Below are 17,648 nucleotides of genomic sequence, written 5' to 3' on the forward strand. Positions count from 1 at the left end.
AATTATTAATGGGAGAGCTGGGACCAGACAGATCCCACCAGGCTGGGCAACCAGCACCAGGTCCATCATAGCCTTCTGGAGGACCTGGGCATCCCAAGCACTGGGAACACCCCAAATATTGTGGAAACCCCCTTTTTAACCCCATCTGAATGAGCTGCAGCCACCAGCATTTCCAGCTCTTGTGCTGCATCCCGGAATTATTAATGGGAGAGCTGGGACCAGACAGATCCCACCAGGCTGGGCAACCAGCACCAGGTCCATCATAGCCTTCTGGAGGACCTGGGCATCCCAAGCACTGGGAACACCCCAAATATTGTGGAAAACCCCTTTTTAACCCCATCTGAATGAGCTGCAGCCACCAGCATTTCCAGCTCTTGTGCTGCATCCTGGAATTATTAATGGGAGAGCTGGGACCAGACAGATCCCACCGGGCTGGGCAACCAGCACCAGGTCCATCATAGCCTTCTGGAGGACCTGGGCATCCCAGGCATTGGGAACACCCCAAATATTGTGGAAAACTCCTTTTTAACCCCATCTGAATGAGCTGCAGCCACCAGCATTTCCAGCTCAAGTGCTGCATCCCGGAATTATTAATGGGAGAGCTGGGACCAGACAGATCCCACCGGGCTGCGCAACCAGCACCAGGTCCATCATAGCCTTCTGGAGGACCTGGGCACCCCAGGCATTGGGAACACCCCAAATATTGTGGAAAACCCCTTTTTAACTACATCTGAACGAGCTGCAGCCACCAGCATCCCCAGCTCAAGCCCTGCATCCCAAGAGTTATTAATGGGAGGTCTGGGATGAAGCAGATCCCGCATCAATCTGGGAACCCAGCACCGGGTCCATCATCGCTTTCCGGAGGACCTGGGCATCCCAGATGTTGGGAACATCCCTAATTATTCCAGAATCTCCTTCTTTTAACTCAATCCGAGTGTTCTGCAGCCACCAGCACCCCCATCTCCAGCCCCGCATCCCCTCCTCCTCCCACGCTCTGGCTCCATCCCCAGCCGGGATCGGAGCTGAATAACCAATTCGCCTCCTGTTAGGGTTGAGCCTTCGTGTGAATTACAATAAGCTGGAAAAACCCAGCCTGCAGGATGAGTGATTCCGGGCAAAGCTGTTTTCCAGAAGAGTTTCGACATGTGTAAGGTTATTAAGTGCCCTGGGTTATTTTTTCCCACCCCCTCTTCTTCCTTTTGTAGCCTAATAAATAGCGGCATGGAGGGAAAAGCACCATTTGTCTTCTTTTCCCCAACTGTCGGCTCGGACCAAATGTGCCTCCAACTGCAGCTGCACTGCAGCACTCACTGCAGCGCCTCAGCAGGGGCTCCACATCCATCCTGGGTCTCCATCCGGAGGTTTAGGGTTGCAGGGAAGGTGACCAAGGTGGGACTTGATGGCATCATCCATATTCCGGTGTTCCCCTTCCCCACAAGACTTCTCCCAAAGCTTTAACCCAAACCCCTTAATCTTCGTCCCTGAGCCCGTGATGATGAATTAAGGCTGAAGTTGGATGTGGGGGGCAGTTGTCAGCACCAAGGGATGGGGGAAAAGTGGGAAGAAGCTTGGAGAGGAGCTGTGGGGCAGAGCTTGAGGTGGAGGGGTTGGTTGAGGACGGTCACCCCTGCAGCTCTGTGTCAGCGTGGGGTGGCCATGGAGTGAGAGGTGCGGAACCTCTGGCATTGGGAATGGGCAGTGTGGCACCAGGACCTCCCGTATGGAGATGCTGTAGGACGCTGAGGTCCAGGGGGCTCCTTTTGGAGACCCTCTTGGTGCCCATTCTTGTGGCCTTGGCACAGCTGTGTGTCATGGGTGGAACACTTTGGGGTGGGGTGGGGATGGAGGTTGGGATGGGAGGGAATACGATGGGGATGGGAGAGGATGGGGTAGCGTAGGGTGGAGGTGGGATGTGTTGGGATTGGAAGGGAAGGGAGTGGGATGGGGGTTGGGATGGGGTTGAGGGATTGGATGGGGATTGGAATGGGAGGGGATGGGATGGAAATGGAGTTGGAGAATGGGATGGGGATTGGAATGGGAGGGGATGGGATGGAAATGGAGTTGGAGAATGGGATGGGGATTGGAATGGGAGGGGATGGGATGGAAATGGAGTTGGAGAATGGGATGGGGATTGGAATGGGAGGGGATGGGATGGAAATGGAGTTGGAGAATGGGATGGGGATTGGAATGGAAGGGGATGGGATGGAAATGGAGTTGGAGAATGGGATGGGGATTGGAATGGAAGGGGATGGAGATGAGGATGAAGATAGGACTGGAAGGGGATGGGGCATGCAGTGGTGAGGAGATGAGAGGCAAGGAGATGGGATCGGGATGGAGATAGGGAAGGAGGCGGAGATGGGATTCGATGGGGAAGGAGGCGCGGGTGGGATTTGATGGGGATGAAGATGGGGATGGGATGGGGTTGAGGAAAAAGGAGTGCCCTCCCACTCCCAGCCCCTTGCAGTGCAGCAGCCAACACCCTCTCCGTGCCTCCAGCCGTGGTCACCTACAGCCAGGGTGGACAAATCCCACCCCTCGCCTTGCTGGAAGCCACAGGGTGAGAACCAAGCCCTCCTCGCAGGCCAGCAGCATCCGTGCTGTGGGCTGAGCCTGGATTAATATCTCAATCCACAAGTGGCTTGGAAACGGGCTCTGCCGAGCTGGGGAGCCTTGCTCCAGCATTAATTCCTAAAGAACGGCTGCGGGGAGGTTGCCAGACGCTGCCCGGAGCCCGCAGGGGTGCGACTGCCCATCGCTCGCCCCTTGCAGAGGATGCAAAGCCCTCCATCCTCCTCCTCACCTGGCTTTGCTCAAGAAGCGTCCTCTCCGCTCCAAGCCAGGTGCCAGTGCCGATGACTGCTCTTGGCCGTCATCCCGCACGCGCGTCCGCCAGCAAATTAAACTCGCTGCGTGAGCGAGCCTCAAGCCACGGCGTGAAAAGCGGTCGGCGGGGGCTTGGCTGCGCTCGCCCTTGGCGTCCCACTTGCAGGGGCAGAACCGCGCCCGACGGAGCTCGTAGTGTGGGGATTAAACGCCTTCCTGGGGTCACAATCCTGCTAAGATTTGGGAATGAAGGTAGAAAACTAAGGATGGGCTTCAGAAGATGCTGCCGGAGCAGGGTGGGAGCCCAGCACTCAGCAGCACTCCCAACGCAACCCCATCACTCAGGTGGTGTTGGGGCCAAGGTGCTCCTCAGAGGGCAGGATGATGCTCTGCAGAGGGGCCACGCAATGGTCTTCTCCCCCAGGCCCTGTCGATGATCTCCCAGCCCCGCTGGTTCCTCACCGGGGAGACCTCAGTTTCCCTGCACCCCAAAACCCACCAGATGAGGCGGAATAAGGATGCTGCTGAGATCCAGCATCGCTGCGGCGCTCTGAACCTGCTCCTCTAGCTCACAAGCCACCGATGGGATTAGCAGGGATTATCCTCTTGTCCCCCACTCCTCTTTGGAGAGGAGAATCCACGTGACAAGGTGCTTCCCACTTGGATTTCATGCTCTTCACCCAGGCAGCAGCTCCACAATCCCATCCTTGCAGTGGGGATAGGGGTTCCAGGGATTTATTACACCTGACTGTGCTCTCCTGAGGTTTGTCCGAGTGGCAAAGCTGCCCGCCAAGCCCCGGGCAGCACCAGTCCCTCTGCTTCCTCCACCCCTTCCATTTCCTTCACATCCCTTTATCTCATCTCCTCCATCGCCTCCATATCCTCTTCATCCCTTCCACCCCCATCCGCATCTCCTCCGTTCTTCCCTTCTCCTCCACATCTCCCCCCATATCCTTCATCCCACCTCCTTCATTCTTTCCGCTTCTCCACTACTTCTAGATCCCCTCCACCACTTCTCCATCCCTTTCATCTCCTCCACAGCTCCTATAAACCCCCCACCTCTCCTCCATCCCTTCCACATCGCCTCCACCCCTGCTCCATCTTCTCCATTTCCTTCATCTCTTCCACTGCCTCCACCCCTTCTATATCCTCTCCACATCTCCTCTATCTTCTCTACCTCCTCCACCTCTCATCCATCCATCCATCCATCCATCCATCCATCCATCCACCCCACACACACATTTCCTCCACCCCTTCTAGAGCCCCTCCACATCTCCTCCATCTATTTTCTTTACCTACTCCACTTCTCATCCATCCATCCATCCATCCATCCATCCATCCATTCACCCACCCACATCTCCTCCACCCCTTCCACCTCCTCCACACCTTCTAGAGCTCCTTCACATCTCCTCCCTCTATTTTCTCTACCTCCTCCACCTCTCATCCATCCATCCATCCATCCATCCATCCATCCACCCACCCACCCCACACACACATTTCCTCCACCCCTTCTAGAGCCCCTCCACATCTCCTCCATCTATTTTCTTTACCTACTCCACCTCTCATCCATCCATCCATCCATCCACCCACCCACCCACATCTCCTCCACCCCTTCCACCTCCTCTACACCTTCTAGAGCCCCTCCACATCTCCTCCGTTTATCTTCTTTATCAACTCCACCTCTCATCCATCCATCCATCCATCCATCCACCCACCCCACCCACACATTTCCTCCACCCCTTCTAGATCCCCTCCACATCTCCTCCATCTATTGTCTTTACCCACTCCACTTCTCATCCATCCATCCATCCATCCATCCATCCATCCATCCACACACTCACCCACACCCACATCTCCTCCACCCCTTCCACCTCCTCCACACCTTCTAGAGGTCCTTCACATCTCCTCCATCTATTTTCTCTACCTCCTCCACCTCCCATCCATCCATCCATCCATCCATCCACCCACCCACCCACATCTCCTCCACCCCTTCCACCTCCTCCACACCTTCTAGAGCTCCTTCACATCTCCTCCATCTATTTTCTCTACCTCCTCCACCTCTCATCCACCCATCCATCCATCCATCCATCCACCCACCCACCCACCCACATCTCCTCCACCCCTTCCACCTCCTCTACACCTTCTAGAGCCCCTCCACATCTCCTCTGTTTATCTTCTTTACCAACTCCACTTCTTATCCATCCATCCATCCACCCACCCACCCCACCCACACATTTCCTCCACCCCTTCCACCTCCTCCACGCCTTCTAGAGCTCCTTCACATCTCCTCCATCTATTTTCTCTACCTCCTCCACCTCTCATCCATCCATCCATCCACACACTTACCCACACCCACATCTCCTCCACCCCTTCCACGTCCTCTACACCTTCTAGAGCCCCTCCACATCTCCTCCGTTTATCTTCTTTACCAACTCCACCTCTCATCCATCCATCCATCCATCCATCCATCCACCCACCCACCCACATCTCCTCCACCCCTTCCACCTCCTCTACACCTTCTAGAGCCCCTCCACATCTCCTCCGTTTATCTTCTTTACCAACTCCACTTCTCATCCCTCCATCCATCCATCCATCCATCCATCCATCCATCTATATCGCCTCTATTTCTTCCATCTCCTCCATCCCTCCTCTCATCCTTCTTCCCCCCAGGGCCAGGATCGCGCTATCCCAGCCTCGTTGGGTGCTCATTTTGGAGCGAGCCCCCACCGTTCAGCCTCTCTTCCCCCCCTTTGCAGGCTCCGCTCCCCCCTTCCTCGCCGCAGCTGCGCTATAATTTCCCTTCCCTTCCTCCCTCCTCTGCTGTAATTTCCCCAGCGCTGCACCCGCATGCATTAAACATAACCATAAACAACACCGCTGACTGCCGGCGCGCAGCTGAAGGAGAGGAGGTGACAGCCACCTCCTGGCATCCACCAGCAGAAGGGATGGAGGAAGAGGAAGGGGGAAAACAATCCACCAAGTGACACGAAAATATATCAGCGTGAGCCCCATCCAACATCAGAGAGATTGGTTTTTATTTTGCCATCGAAATAAAGATGGGCATTGAGAAGGAAACCCAAAACAAAAAACCCCAACCAAAGGCAGCTCAAATGAAGGCAGAAGAGATCCATGCGCCGAACCACGGGGAGAAACCAAGGATATCAAAAAAATAGACATCAAAGAGGAGGAGGAGGAAGAGGAGGAAGGCTCCATCCTCTCGCGCGAGAGAGAGAGAACGGCTGAGGCTGAAGTGTAGAAAAATAAAGAGCTGAGGAAGGAGAGCAGAGAGGAGTCCGTCGCGGGGTCACAGCTCTCCTGACGTCTTTATGACGTGGAAGAGCGTGACATTGTAGATGACCTGGTGGCCGTTGTTCCAGGTGTAGAGCACCCTCTCCCGCGGGTTGTAGTCCAGCATGGATATGTGGGAATACTGGTTGTGGAAGGGAATATCCGTGTATTCATAGCTGGAAGTGTTTGTGTAGTAGGCAAAGTAGATCTTGGCACCGGCAAGGTGGGAGTTGGTGACGTAGAGCGTGCCGCAGATCATGAAGGACTCCCCGGCGCTTCGTTTGGGGTACCCCGTGTCCCAGGAATGCAGGACCTCCAGTGTTTGGGGGTCCACCCGGCTCACCACGATGTTGCCGGCGTTTTGGTTGGTGGTGTAGACGGCCCACAGCCCACTCTCATCCACCATGAAGTCGATGTCGGAGAAACCACCCCAAGAATAAGGGAAGGTGTTGTTATAGCCGGCGCCGGCCAGGCTGCGCTGCACCAAGACGCTACGGGAGCGGAAATGGTACTTCACCGCGATGTTACTCTGGTATTTGTTGTAGTAGAGGGATCCGTTGAAGACCACGTGGCCGGTGCCGGCCCACGGGTGCGGCAGGAGGTGCTGCACAAAGTTCTGCCCCGTCACGAAGTCGTTCAAGGTCCGAAACTCCAAGACGCGACGACCCTTGTAATAACCGTCCATGTACCACACCTGCAGTGGGCCCAGGTTAAGGATGCCAAGGCCAAAATAAGGTCCCCGGCAAGATCAGCTCCCAGGACAGATGGACATGAGGCATCACCCGTGTCGTGCACAGCCTCCCCCAGCACATGCAACCATTTACGCTGCTGCCGCGTGTGCGGACGCAACAATTTTCGGGCTTCCCCTTCTTTTTTTCTGCTCTTTCTGAAGACCAAAAGCTTGGCTAATTTTTAATTAGAGGCTGTACTTCGTTAGGAACGCCCAAGCTCTCAGCCTGCAGACCCTCTGAGGGAGTTCCTGCCCTGCCTCCCACCACAGCAGCCCGGTTTCCATCATGAGCACTTGGCAGAGCTCCACGGAGGCAGGACGTGCTCCACGCGCAACACAGCAGAGGGTTGGCACCCTGGAGGTGTTGAAGGCCAGGTTGGATGGGATTTGGAGCAATTTGATCCAGCGGGAGGTGTCCCTGCCCATGGCAGGGGGTTGGAACTGGATGGGCTTTGAGGTCCCTTCCAACACAAACCGTTCCAGGGTTCTATGAGTGTGTACACAGGCACTCCGGCTGCATGGGCAGGATGCGTCCCAGAATGCGTAGACCAAGCTGCGTGGACCCCAGGGAGCATTTACTGAGGTGCATGGACCCCAGGGAGCATTTACTGAGGTGCATGGACCCCAGGGCACATGCACGGGCAGCATCCATGCATGGGCAGCGGGCACCCTAGGGATCATGCATGCATGGCTAACGTGCAGCCCAGGGAGCATCCAAGGGCAGCGCGCACTCCAAGGAGCGTGCACCGACGTGCATGGACCCCAGACAGCGTGCATGGGCAGCGTGCAGCCCAGGGAGTATCCAAAGGCAGGATGCACCCCAGGGAGCACACAGCAAGGTGCATGGACCCCAGGGCGCATGCATGGGCAGTATTCACCGCAGGGAGCATGCAATGAGGTGCATGGACTCTAAACAGCGTGCATGGGCAGTGTGCACCCCAGGGAGTATCCAAAGGCAGGATGCACCCCAGCGAGCATGCAGCAACATGCATGGACCCCAGGGCACATGCATGGGCAGTCTCCATGTACGAGTAGCGTGCACCCTGGGGATCATGCATGCATGGTTAATGTGCATCCCAGGGAGTATCCAAAGGCAGGATGCACCCCAGCGAGCATGCAGCAAGGTGCATGGACCGCAGGGAGCATGCACGGGCAGCATCCATGTATGAGCAGCGTGCACCCTGGGGATCATGCATGCATGGTTAATGTGCATCCCAGGGAGAATCCAAAGGCAGGATGCACCCCAGGGAGCACGCAGCAAGGTGCATGGACTGCAGGGCGCATGCACGGGCAGCATCCAAAAGGAACGTGCAGCCCAGGGAGCATGTACGAGCAGCGTGCACCCTGGGGATCATGCATGCATGGTTAATGTGCATCCCAGGGAGTATCCAAAGGCAGGATACGCCCCAGGGAGCACGCAGCAAGGTGCATGGACCCCAGGGCGCATGCACAGGCAGCATCCAAAAGCAACGTGCAGCCCAGGGAGCATGTACGAGCAGTGTGCACCCTGGGGATCATGCATGCATGGCTAATGTGCATCCCAGGGAGTATCCAAAGGCAGGATGCACTCTGAGGAGCATGCACTGCCATGCATGGACCCTGGGCAGCGTGCATGGGCAGCGTGCACCCCAGGGGAGCACGTACTGGGATGCACAGACCCTATACAGCGTGTCCAGGCAGGATGCATCCCCTGGGAGCGTGCACCGTGGCGCATGGACCCCAAGGATCACGCGTGGCCAGGGTGCACCCCAGGGATATGTCCTGTGGAGGCACAGCCAGGAGGGACACAGCACCATGAGCCAGGAAAGCTGTCGGCGATACAGAGTCCGAGGAGTGCTGCAGTTTTGCCAAAACGCAGAGCCGGAGATGCCAAGAGGGGCGATGCCACCCGCAAAATTCCCCTCTGCTCTGGCCTGGGAGGGTTTATAGGGAAAACACCCACAAAAGAGCCTCACAGGAGGCACGGGAAGCCCAGATGTGTCCCCCATCCCCGCAGGTGTCCGCGCCACTCACCCGGCTGTCAGCACTGGGCGTCATCGTGTCTGTCATCCACGACCCGAAGCGGGAACCCGATGCTCGGATGGTGATGGGATTGCTGACACCCGTCAGCTTCCCGCAGCCTGGGAGGAGAGGGGGGAAAAGAATTTGGAGTTAGAGGGGGGCACCCAGGACCATGACATCACCCAAGTCCCTCTGATCCCATGGGCATCACGCACTGAGCGAGGAGGAACCAGGGATTCCCTTTCAGACCAGGGGCATCTCGGGGCACAGGGAGTCAGGATGGGGGATGCCAGGAGGAACCAGGGCTCCTCTTCACCCCAGGGATGTGTTGGGACACAGGGAGTCAGGATGGGGGATGCCAGGAGGAACCAGGGCTCCCCTTCACCCCAGGGATGTGTTGGGGCACAGGGAGTCAGGATGGGGGATGCCAGGAGGAATCAGGGCTCCCCTTCACCCCAGGGATGTGTTGGGGCACAGGGCATCAGGGTGGGGGATGCCAGGAGGAATCAGGGCTCCCCTTCACCCCAGAAAAGCCTTTGGAGACTGAGCATCAGGATAAGGAATGCAAGGAGGAACCAGGGCTCCCCTTCTCTCCAGGGACGTCTCAGGGGACAGGGCAGGAGGATGGGGGTGCCAGGAGGAACGAGGGCTCTGCTTCACCCCAAGGCTTTCTTGGGAGGCTGAGCATCAGGATGGGGGACGCCAGGAGCAACCAGGGCTCCCCTTCACCCCAGGGATGTGTTGGGGCACAGGGAGTCAGGATGGGGGATGCCAGGAGGAATCAGGGCTCCCCTTCACCCCAGGGATGTGTTGGGGCACAGGGCATCAGGATGGGGGATGTCAGGAGGAATCAGGGCTCCCCTTCACCCCAGGGGTGTGTTGGGACACAGGGAGTCAGGATGGGGGATGTCAGGAGGAATCAGGGCTCCCCTTCACCCCAGGGATGTGTTGGGGCACAGGGAGTCAGGATGGGGGATGCCAGGAGGAACCAGGGCTCCCCTTCACCCCAGGGATGTGTTGGGGCACAGGGAGTCAGGATGGGGGATGCCAGGAGGAACCAGGGCTCCTCTTCACCCCAGGGATGTGTTGGGGCACAGGGAGTCAGTATGGGGGATGACAGGAGGAATCAGGGCTCCCCTTCACCCCAGGGGTGTGTTGGGGCAGAGGGAGTCAGGATGGGGGATGTCAGGAGGAATCAGGGCTCCCCTTCACCCCAGGGATGTGTTGGGGCACGAGGCATCAGGATGGGGGATGCCAGGAGGAATCAGGGCTCCCCTTCACCCCAGGGATGTGTTGGGGCACAGGGAGTCAGGATGGGGGATGCCAGGAGGAATCAGGGCTCCCCTTCACCCCAGGGATATCTCAGGGGACAGGGCAGGAGGATGTGGGATGTGAGGAGGAACCAGGGCTCCCCTTCACCCCAGAAAAGCCTTTGGAGACTGAGCATCAGGATAAGGAATGCAAGGAGGAACCAGGGCTCCCCTTCTCTCCAGGGACGTCTCAGGGGACAGGGCAGGAGGATGGGGGTGCCAGGAGGAACGAGGGCTCTGCTTCACCCCAAGGCTTTCTTGGGAGGCTGAGCATCAGGATGGGGGATGCCAGGAGCAACCAGGGCTCCCCTTCACCCCAGGGATGTGTCAGGGCACAGGGCATCAGGATGGGGGATGCCAGGAGGAACCAGGGCTCCCCTTCTCTCCAGGGATATCTCAAAGGACAGGGCAGCAGGAGGGAGGATGCTTAAGGCAAAGGCATTGCAGGGCTCTGGGAGCTATTCCAGAGCAAGGAAAGGCGACTCTTGCGTGGGGTCCAGCCGCACCAGCGATGCCCTATCGGCACGTACCGGTGATGATATTATTATTCGGGAGATATCAGCAGTGCAGCAAAACAGGAGGCTCCAGCACGTGGGCAGAGCACACGGCAGCTGCAGGCTTGGGTTCTCCAAAAGAGGAGGCAGCATCTTCTGGGATGGAGGGAGCCCAAGGCTTCCCGAGGCTGCTGCGAGCAGGAGGACCTGGGTGCCCACCCACACGGGAGCCGAGGGGATCGTACCCAGTTTCTGCATGCAGGCGTGCAGCCGTGCCTCCAGCATCAGCACCCGTTGCTGCAGCTCCTCGTAGTCGTAGGCACCCATCTCCTCCTGGATGGCCAGCAAGCTCCCGGAGAGGTTCCTCACCTCCTCCTTCAGGTGCACGATCAGCCGAGTGTCTGACTTGTACTGATCCAGGACCGGCATCAGAGGCAGCAGCTCCGTCATCTTGTCCTTGAGCTCCTGTTGAAGGGGTGCAAGGAAGAAAAGAACCAACCGCCCTTTAAGTTAACCCCCCTGCCTGGAGCCTGCTGGTGTTTATCTCTGTGCCTGCCGTCTGTCTGTCCATCTGCCTTCCCACACGGATAGCGGAGCGCATCCTTGTTAGCACACCGGAGATTAGCTCTATTCCCTGGGTTGGTAATTAATAACAATTACAAGGCTTTGCATCTTCCAGGCGCTTGGGGAGCAGTAGCTAATGAATCTGCTGCGGATGATGCTATCGTCTCGCTCCGCAGAGCAGGAACCTGGCAGGATCTGGCCCCTCTCTGGATGAAATCCACACCTCCCTGGGTGAAATCCCCCTTCCCTGGCCAGCCTGGAGCAGCGGGGTGGCTGCGTACCGATGTTTTGCACGGGAGGGATGCAGGAGGATGCAGTGATGGGGAGAAATGAGAGCGACGGGAAGAGTCATACGTCAGGTCCAGGGTTTAAAAGTCTCCAAGGAGAGGGTTAAGAGGCATTTTTTGCCTCTGTCTGGAAGGATTTAGGCAATAGCTGAACAGGTACCCAGCAGCCGACACGGAAATGGGGTGCAATTATGGGGTGGGGATGCCAGGAATTGGTGACACCTCCAGGGAGAAGGTGTGTGAGCACCCAGCATCCTGCGCACCGTGGGGGTGCTCAGCTCTGGAACTCCACAGGGATGCTCAGCTCTGGAACCCCATAAGGATGCTCAGCTCCAGGATACCCACAGGGATGCTCAGCTCTGGGACCCCCACAGGGATGCTCAGCTCTGGGATCACTGCAGGGGTGCTCAGCTCTGGGACCCCCACAGGGATGCTCAGCTCTGGGATCACTGCAGGGGTGCTCAGCTCTGGGACCCCCACAGGGATGCTCAGCTCTGGGATCACTGCAGGGGTGCTCAGCTCTGGGACCCCCACAGGGATGCTCAGCTCTGGGATCACTGCAGGGGTGCTCAGCTCTGGGACCCCCACAGGGATGCTCAGCTCTGGGACCCCCACAGGGATGCTCAGACCCAGGATCACTGCAGGGGTGCTCAGCTCTGGGACCCCCACACGATGCCCAGACCCAGGATCACTGAAGGGTGCTCAGCTCTGGGATCACTGCAGGGGTGCTCAGCTTTGGGACCCCCACAGGGATGCTCAGACCCAGGATCACTGCAGGGGTGCTCAGCTCTGGAACTCCACAGTGATGCTCAGCTCTGGGACCCCCACACGATGCTCAGATACAGGATCACTGCAGGGGTGCTCAGCCCTCGGTACCCCACAGGGATGCTCAGCTCTGGGATCACTGCAGGGGTGCTCAGCTCTGGGACCCCCACAGGGATGCTCAGCTCTGGGATCACTGCAGGGGTGCTCAGCTCTGGGACCCCTACACGATGCTCAGACCCAGGATCACTGCAGGGGTGCTCAGCTCTGGGACCCCCACAGGGATGCTCAGACCCAGGATCACTGCAGGGATGCTCAGCTCTGGGACCCCCACAGGGATGCTCAGACCCAGGATCACTGCAGGGGTGCTCAGCTCTGGGACCCCCACACGATGCTCAGACCCAGGATCACCGAAGGATGCTCAGCTTTGGGACCCCCACAGGGATGCTCAGACCCAGGATCACCGAAGGGTGCTCAGCTCTGGGACCCCCACAGGGGTGCTCAGCTCTGGGACCCCCACAGGGATGCTCAGCTCTGGGATCACTGCAGGGATGCTCAGCTTTGGGACCCCCACAGGGATGCTCAGACCCAGGATCACCGAAGGGTGCTCAGCTCTGGGACCCCCACAGGGATGCTCAGACCCAGGATCACTGCAGGGATGCTCAGCTCTGGGACCCCCACAGGGGTGCTCAGCTCTGGGACCCCCACAGGGATGCTCAGACCCAGGATCACTGCAGGGGTGCTCAGCTTTGGGACCCCCACAGGGATGCTCAGCTCTCAGAACCCCACAGGGATGCTCAGACTCGGGATCACTGCAGGGATGCTCAGCCCCAGGACACCCAAAGGGGTGCTCAGCTCTGGGACCCCCACAGGGATGCTCAGACCCAGGATCACTGCAGGGATGCTCAGCCCCAGGACACCCAAAGGGGTGCTCAGCTCTGGGACCCCCACAGGGATGCTCAGAACCAGGATCACCGAAGGGTGCTCAGCCCTTGGAACCCCACAGGGATGCTCAGACTCGGGATCACTGCAGGGGTGCTCAGCTCTGGGACCCCCACAGGGATGCTCAGCTCTGGGATCACTGCAGGGGTGCTCAGCTCTGGGACCCCCACAGGGATGCTCAGACCCAGGATCACCGAAGGGTGCTCAGCTTTGGGACCCCCACAGGGATGCTCAGCTCTTGGAACCCCTCAGGGATGCTCAGACTCGGGATCACTGCAGGGGTGCTCAGCCCCAGGACACCCAAAGGGATGCTCAGCCCCCATGAGTTGTGCCCGATCCTGCCAGCCCCCACGTCTGCACGGCGAGGAAGCAGCGGTGGGAAGTGCAACAGCGATTTGGCCCTGGCTGCAAAGCTGCTCTGCTGAGTCTCCTTCACTCAAGGACGCTGTAAATCCAGACCCAGCACCTCCATCCCACTCCAAGGGGCCCCTCGCCACCCCACAGCTCTGCCGGTTTGCCGGGAAACAAACTCAGCTCCTTTCCTTCCTCTCCACTTTTCACGTCAGGGCGACAATAGCGGTCCAGGTTCCCATGTCTCGGTGGGATTGCATCCTGCTCGCAGGGCTCAGCACCTCCTGCTATGATTAAAGCAGCCGAGGCATTTGCTGCAGCTCAGATGTTTAATCAATGTCTCGTCTCTGTCAGCGCTCAGCGTCCACCCCGGCATCCTCCAACCTGTTTCTGTGCCAAGAACCATACGCTCCCAAGACAGAAACGCTCTTCAGCTGTCAGGATGGAGCCTAAAGGCTCCTAAAATAAACTACAGCCCCGGCGGGGGCGGTGGGTAATGGGATTTCTTGGGGGTGCAGAGCTGCCGCAGCATCGACTTGGAGGCTGCATCGATCGGAGGCTGCCACCCATCAGGGGGAAATCGTGGCTTTGCTGGGAAGAGTTGTGTTTTGTTTAATTAAAGGTGTTGATTTGCAGCCAGATGGGGCTGGGAATTGGCCATTGCTGCTGCCATGGCACAGCTCCCTCCCCCAGCGTGTGGGGAGGCAGCAGGATGCGGCCCTGGGGGGTGGGAGGATTGCCTTGTGCGTTCTCTGAGTGCCCATCGTGGCTGGAAGCTCTCTCCTGATGCTCAGTCCCTGGACCACTGCAAGGATGCTCAAACCTGGGACCACCACAGGGATGCTTGGACATCCAGACCACCACAGGGATGCTTGGACATCCAGACCACCACAGGGATGCTCAGCTCCCAGAGCACCACAGGGATGCTCAGCTCCTGGACCACCACAGGGATGCTTGGACACCCAAATCACCACATGGATCCTTGGACATCTGGACCACCACAGGGATGCTCAGATCCTGGATCACTGCAGGGATGCTCAGCCCTGGGACCACCACAGAGATCCCTGGACACCCAGACCACCACAGGGATGCTCAGCTCCCAGACCACCACAGGGATGCTTGGACATCTGGACCACCAGAGGGATGCTCAGATCCTGGATCACTGCAGGGATGCTCAGCCCTGGGACCACCACAGGGATCCCTGGATACCCAGACCACCACAGGGATGCTTGGACACCCAGACCACCACAAGGATCCTTGGACACCCAGACCACCGCAGGGATGCTTGGACACCCAGACCACCACAGGGATCCCTGGACACCTGGACCACCACAGAGAGATGCTCAGCTCCTGGACCACCACAGGGATGCTTGGACACCCAGACCACCACAGGGATCCTTGGATATCTGGACCACCACAGGGATGCTCATCCCTGGGACCACCACAGGCATCCTTGGACATCTGGACCACCACATCCTGGACCACTGCAGGCATCCTTGGACACCCAGACCACCGAAAGCAGAACCCTCCCCAGGTTGCCCATCCATGTTGTAGCTCCTGGCAACACCACGGGCTCGGGGTGGGCTGCCAAACCTGGCCACCGGTCCCATGGGGTGCAAGAGACATCGAGGGGCACAAGCTCACCTGGAAGCTCCTGGCGTTGAGGCTCTTCTGGCTCTCAGCAGCCACCTTCAGCCTGGAGTCCAAGCCCCTCATCAAGGACTCGGTGTTGCGCACGTACTGGAGATCCCGGTAGGTCCGGAGGTCCAACACCTCCATTGACTGGGAGATGTTCTGCACCTGCATGGTGGGATAGGAAGGTGGGGTGATAAAGCCTTTGGTCGAATTAACACAACCCCCTGCTGCTAATGAAGAGGCCTAAGTCAGGGGAAATTGGATTGCGGAGGAAGAGAGGGGATGGGGAAGGCAGAGTAGCCTCCATGACCACCCCAGGGATGCTCAACTCTAGGACCACCCCAGGGATGCTCATCTCTAGGACCACCCCAGGGATGCTCATCTCTAGGACCACCCCAGCGATGCTCATCTTTAGGACCACCCCAGCGATGCTCATCTCTGGGACCACCCCAGCGATGCTCATCTTTAGGACCACCCCAGCGATGCTCATCTCTGGGACCACCCCAGCGATGCTCATCTCTAGGACCACCCCAGGGATGCTCATCTCTAGGACCACCCCAGCGATGCTCATCTCTAGGACCACCCCAGGGATGCTCATCTCTAGGACCACCCCAGCGATGCTTATCTCTTGGACCACCCCAGCGATGCTCATCTCTAGGACCACCCCAGCGATGCTCATCTCTGGGACCACCCCAGCGATGCTCAGCTCTTGGACCACCCCAGGGATGCTCATCTTTAGGACCACCCCAGGGATGCTCATCTCTAGGACCACCCCAGTGATGCTCATCTCTAGGACCACCCCAGGGATGCTCATCTCTAGGACCACCCCAGTGATGCTCATCTCTAGGACCACCCCAGCAATGCTCATCTCTAGGACCACCCCAGGGATGCTCATCTTTAGGACCACCCCAGCGATGCTCATCTCTAGGACCACCCCAGCGATGCTCATCTCTTGGACCACCCCAGGGATGCTCATCTCTTGGACCACCCCAGCGATGCTCATCTCTAGGACCACCCCAGCGATGCTCATCTCTAGGACCACCCCAGTGATGCTCAGCTCTTGGACCACCCCAGCGATGCTCATCTCTTGGACCACCCCAGCGATGCTCATCTCTAGGACCACCCCAGGGATGCTCATCTCTAGGACCACCCCAGCGATGCTCATCTCTTGGACCACCCCAGCGATGCTCATCTCTTGGACCACCCCAGGGATGCTCATCTCTAGGACCACCCCAGCGATGCTCATCTCTTGGACCACCCCAGCGATGCTCATCTCCAGGACCACCCCAGGGATGCTCATCTCTAGGACCACCCCAGCGATGCTCATCTCTGGGACCACCCCAGCGATGCTCATCTCTAGGACCACCCCAGCGATGCTCATCTCCAGGACCACCCCAGCGATGCTCATCTCTAGGACCACCCCAGCGATGCTCAGCTCTTGGACCACCCCAGGGATGCTCATCTTTAGGACCACCCCAGGGATGCTCATCTCTAGGAACACCCCAGTGATGCTCAGCTCTTGGACCACCCCAGGGATGCTCATCTTTAGGACCACCCCAGGGATGCTCATCTTTAGGACCACCCCAGGGATGCTCATCTCTAGGACCACCCCAGCGATGCTCATCTCTAGGACCACCCCAGCGATGCTCATCTTTAGGACCACCCCAGCGATGCTCATCTCTGGGACCACCCCAGGGATGCTCATCTCTAGGACCACCCCAGGGATGCTCATCTCTAGGACCACCCCAGTGATGCTCATCTTTAGGACCACCCCAGCGATGCTCATCTCTGGGACCACCCCAGCGATGCTCATCTCTAGGACCACCCCAGGGATGCTCATCTTTAGGACCACCCCAGCGATGCTCATCTCCAGGACCACCACCCAAACACTCAATCCCTCGCCCACCACAAGGATGCTCAGCCACCCAATCCACCCCCTTGAGCCCTGGAAGACCCCATCCCGCTCTTCCCACCCCCAGGAAGCCACAGGACGAGCTGCTCCCTGCTCGTTTATGCAAATGCTTGCAAGAAAACTCTTCCCCCTGCAGCTTTAATGTATAAAATAATGCAGTTTACTCATCCTTCTTCAGCTGTTATTTGTTTTTTTAAACCACCCGAGCGCACATTTCCCACTGCTCCATGAGCTTTCATTCTTTAATTCCATCTGCCGCAGCCGGCAAAGTTATTTCATTTCCATGCTTTCAAATGATGCGAACGTGGCCGCGATCCTCAAACTGTTATTTATTTATTAGCAACAGCCCCGCTGGTATTTACGGCGCCGTCGCTGCCTCGGAAAGGAGTTGCTTAAGAGGCCGTTTTTTTTTTGCAGCGCGTTGTAATAAAAGTTTAATCGGGTTTGCAGTCTGCCCGCCCGTGCGGACGTGTGAAAACCAGGGGGAAATTAAGTGAGCCTCAGCTCAGGCACACGGGGAGGAGAAAGGGAACGGTTTCTGCCGGCATC

General features: G+C 58.1%; 1 protein-coding gene across 3 annotated transcripts in view; it reads right to left on the reverse strand.

The window, feature by feature from the left end:
• Positions 1-5,848: 5,848 nt before the first annotated feature.
• OLFM2 (olfactomedin 2) overlaps positions 5,849-17,648 on the reverse strand; it is a 32,762-nt gene continuing 20,962 nt past the window's right edge. For all 3 annotated transcript variants that reach the window (XM_054051917.1, XM_054051918.1, XM_054051916.1), the window contains exons 3-6: positions 15,197-15,352; positions 10,892-11,111; positions 8,855-8,961; positions 5,849-6,805 (exon numbers count right to left, since the gene is read on the reverse strand). In XM_054051917.1, the coding sequence (XP_053907892.1) occupies positions 6,128-6,805; positions 8,855-8,961; positions 10,892-11,111; positions 15,197-15,352 (1,161 nt within the window). In that variant the 3' untranslated portion in view covers positions 5,849-6,127. The remainder of the gene's footprint in view (positions 6,806-8,854; positions 8,962-10,891; positions 11,112-15,196; positions 15,353-17,648) is intronic.

This window comes from Cuculus canorus, chromosome 30 (genome assembly GCF_017976375.1).
Source record: "Cuculus canorus isolate bCucCan1 chromosome 30, bCucCan1.pri, whole genome shotgun sequence".
NCBI classification, from domain to species: domain Eukaryota; kingdom Metazoa; phylum Chordata; class Aves; order Cuculiformes; family Cuculidae; genus Cuculus; species Cuculus canorus.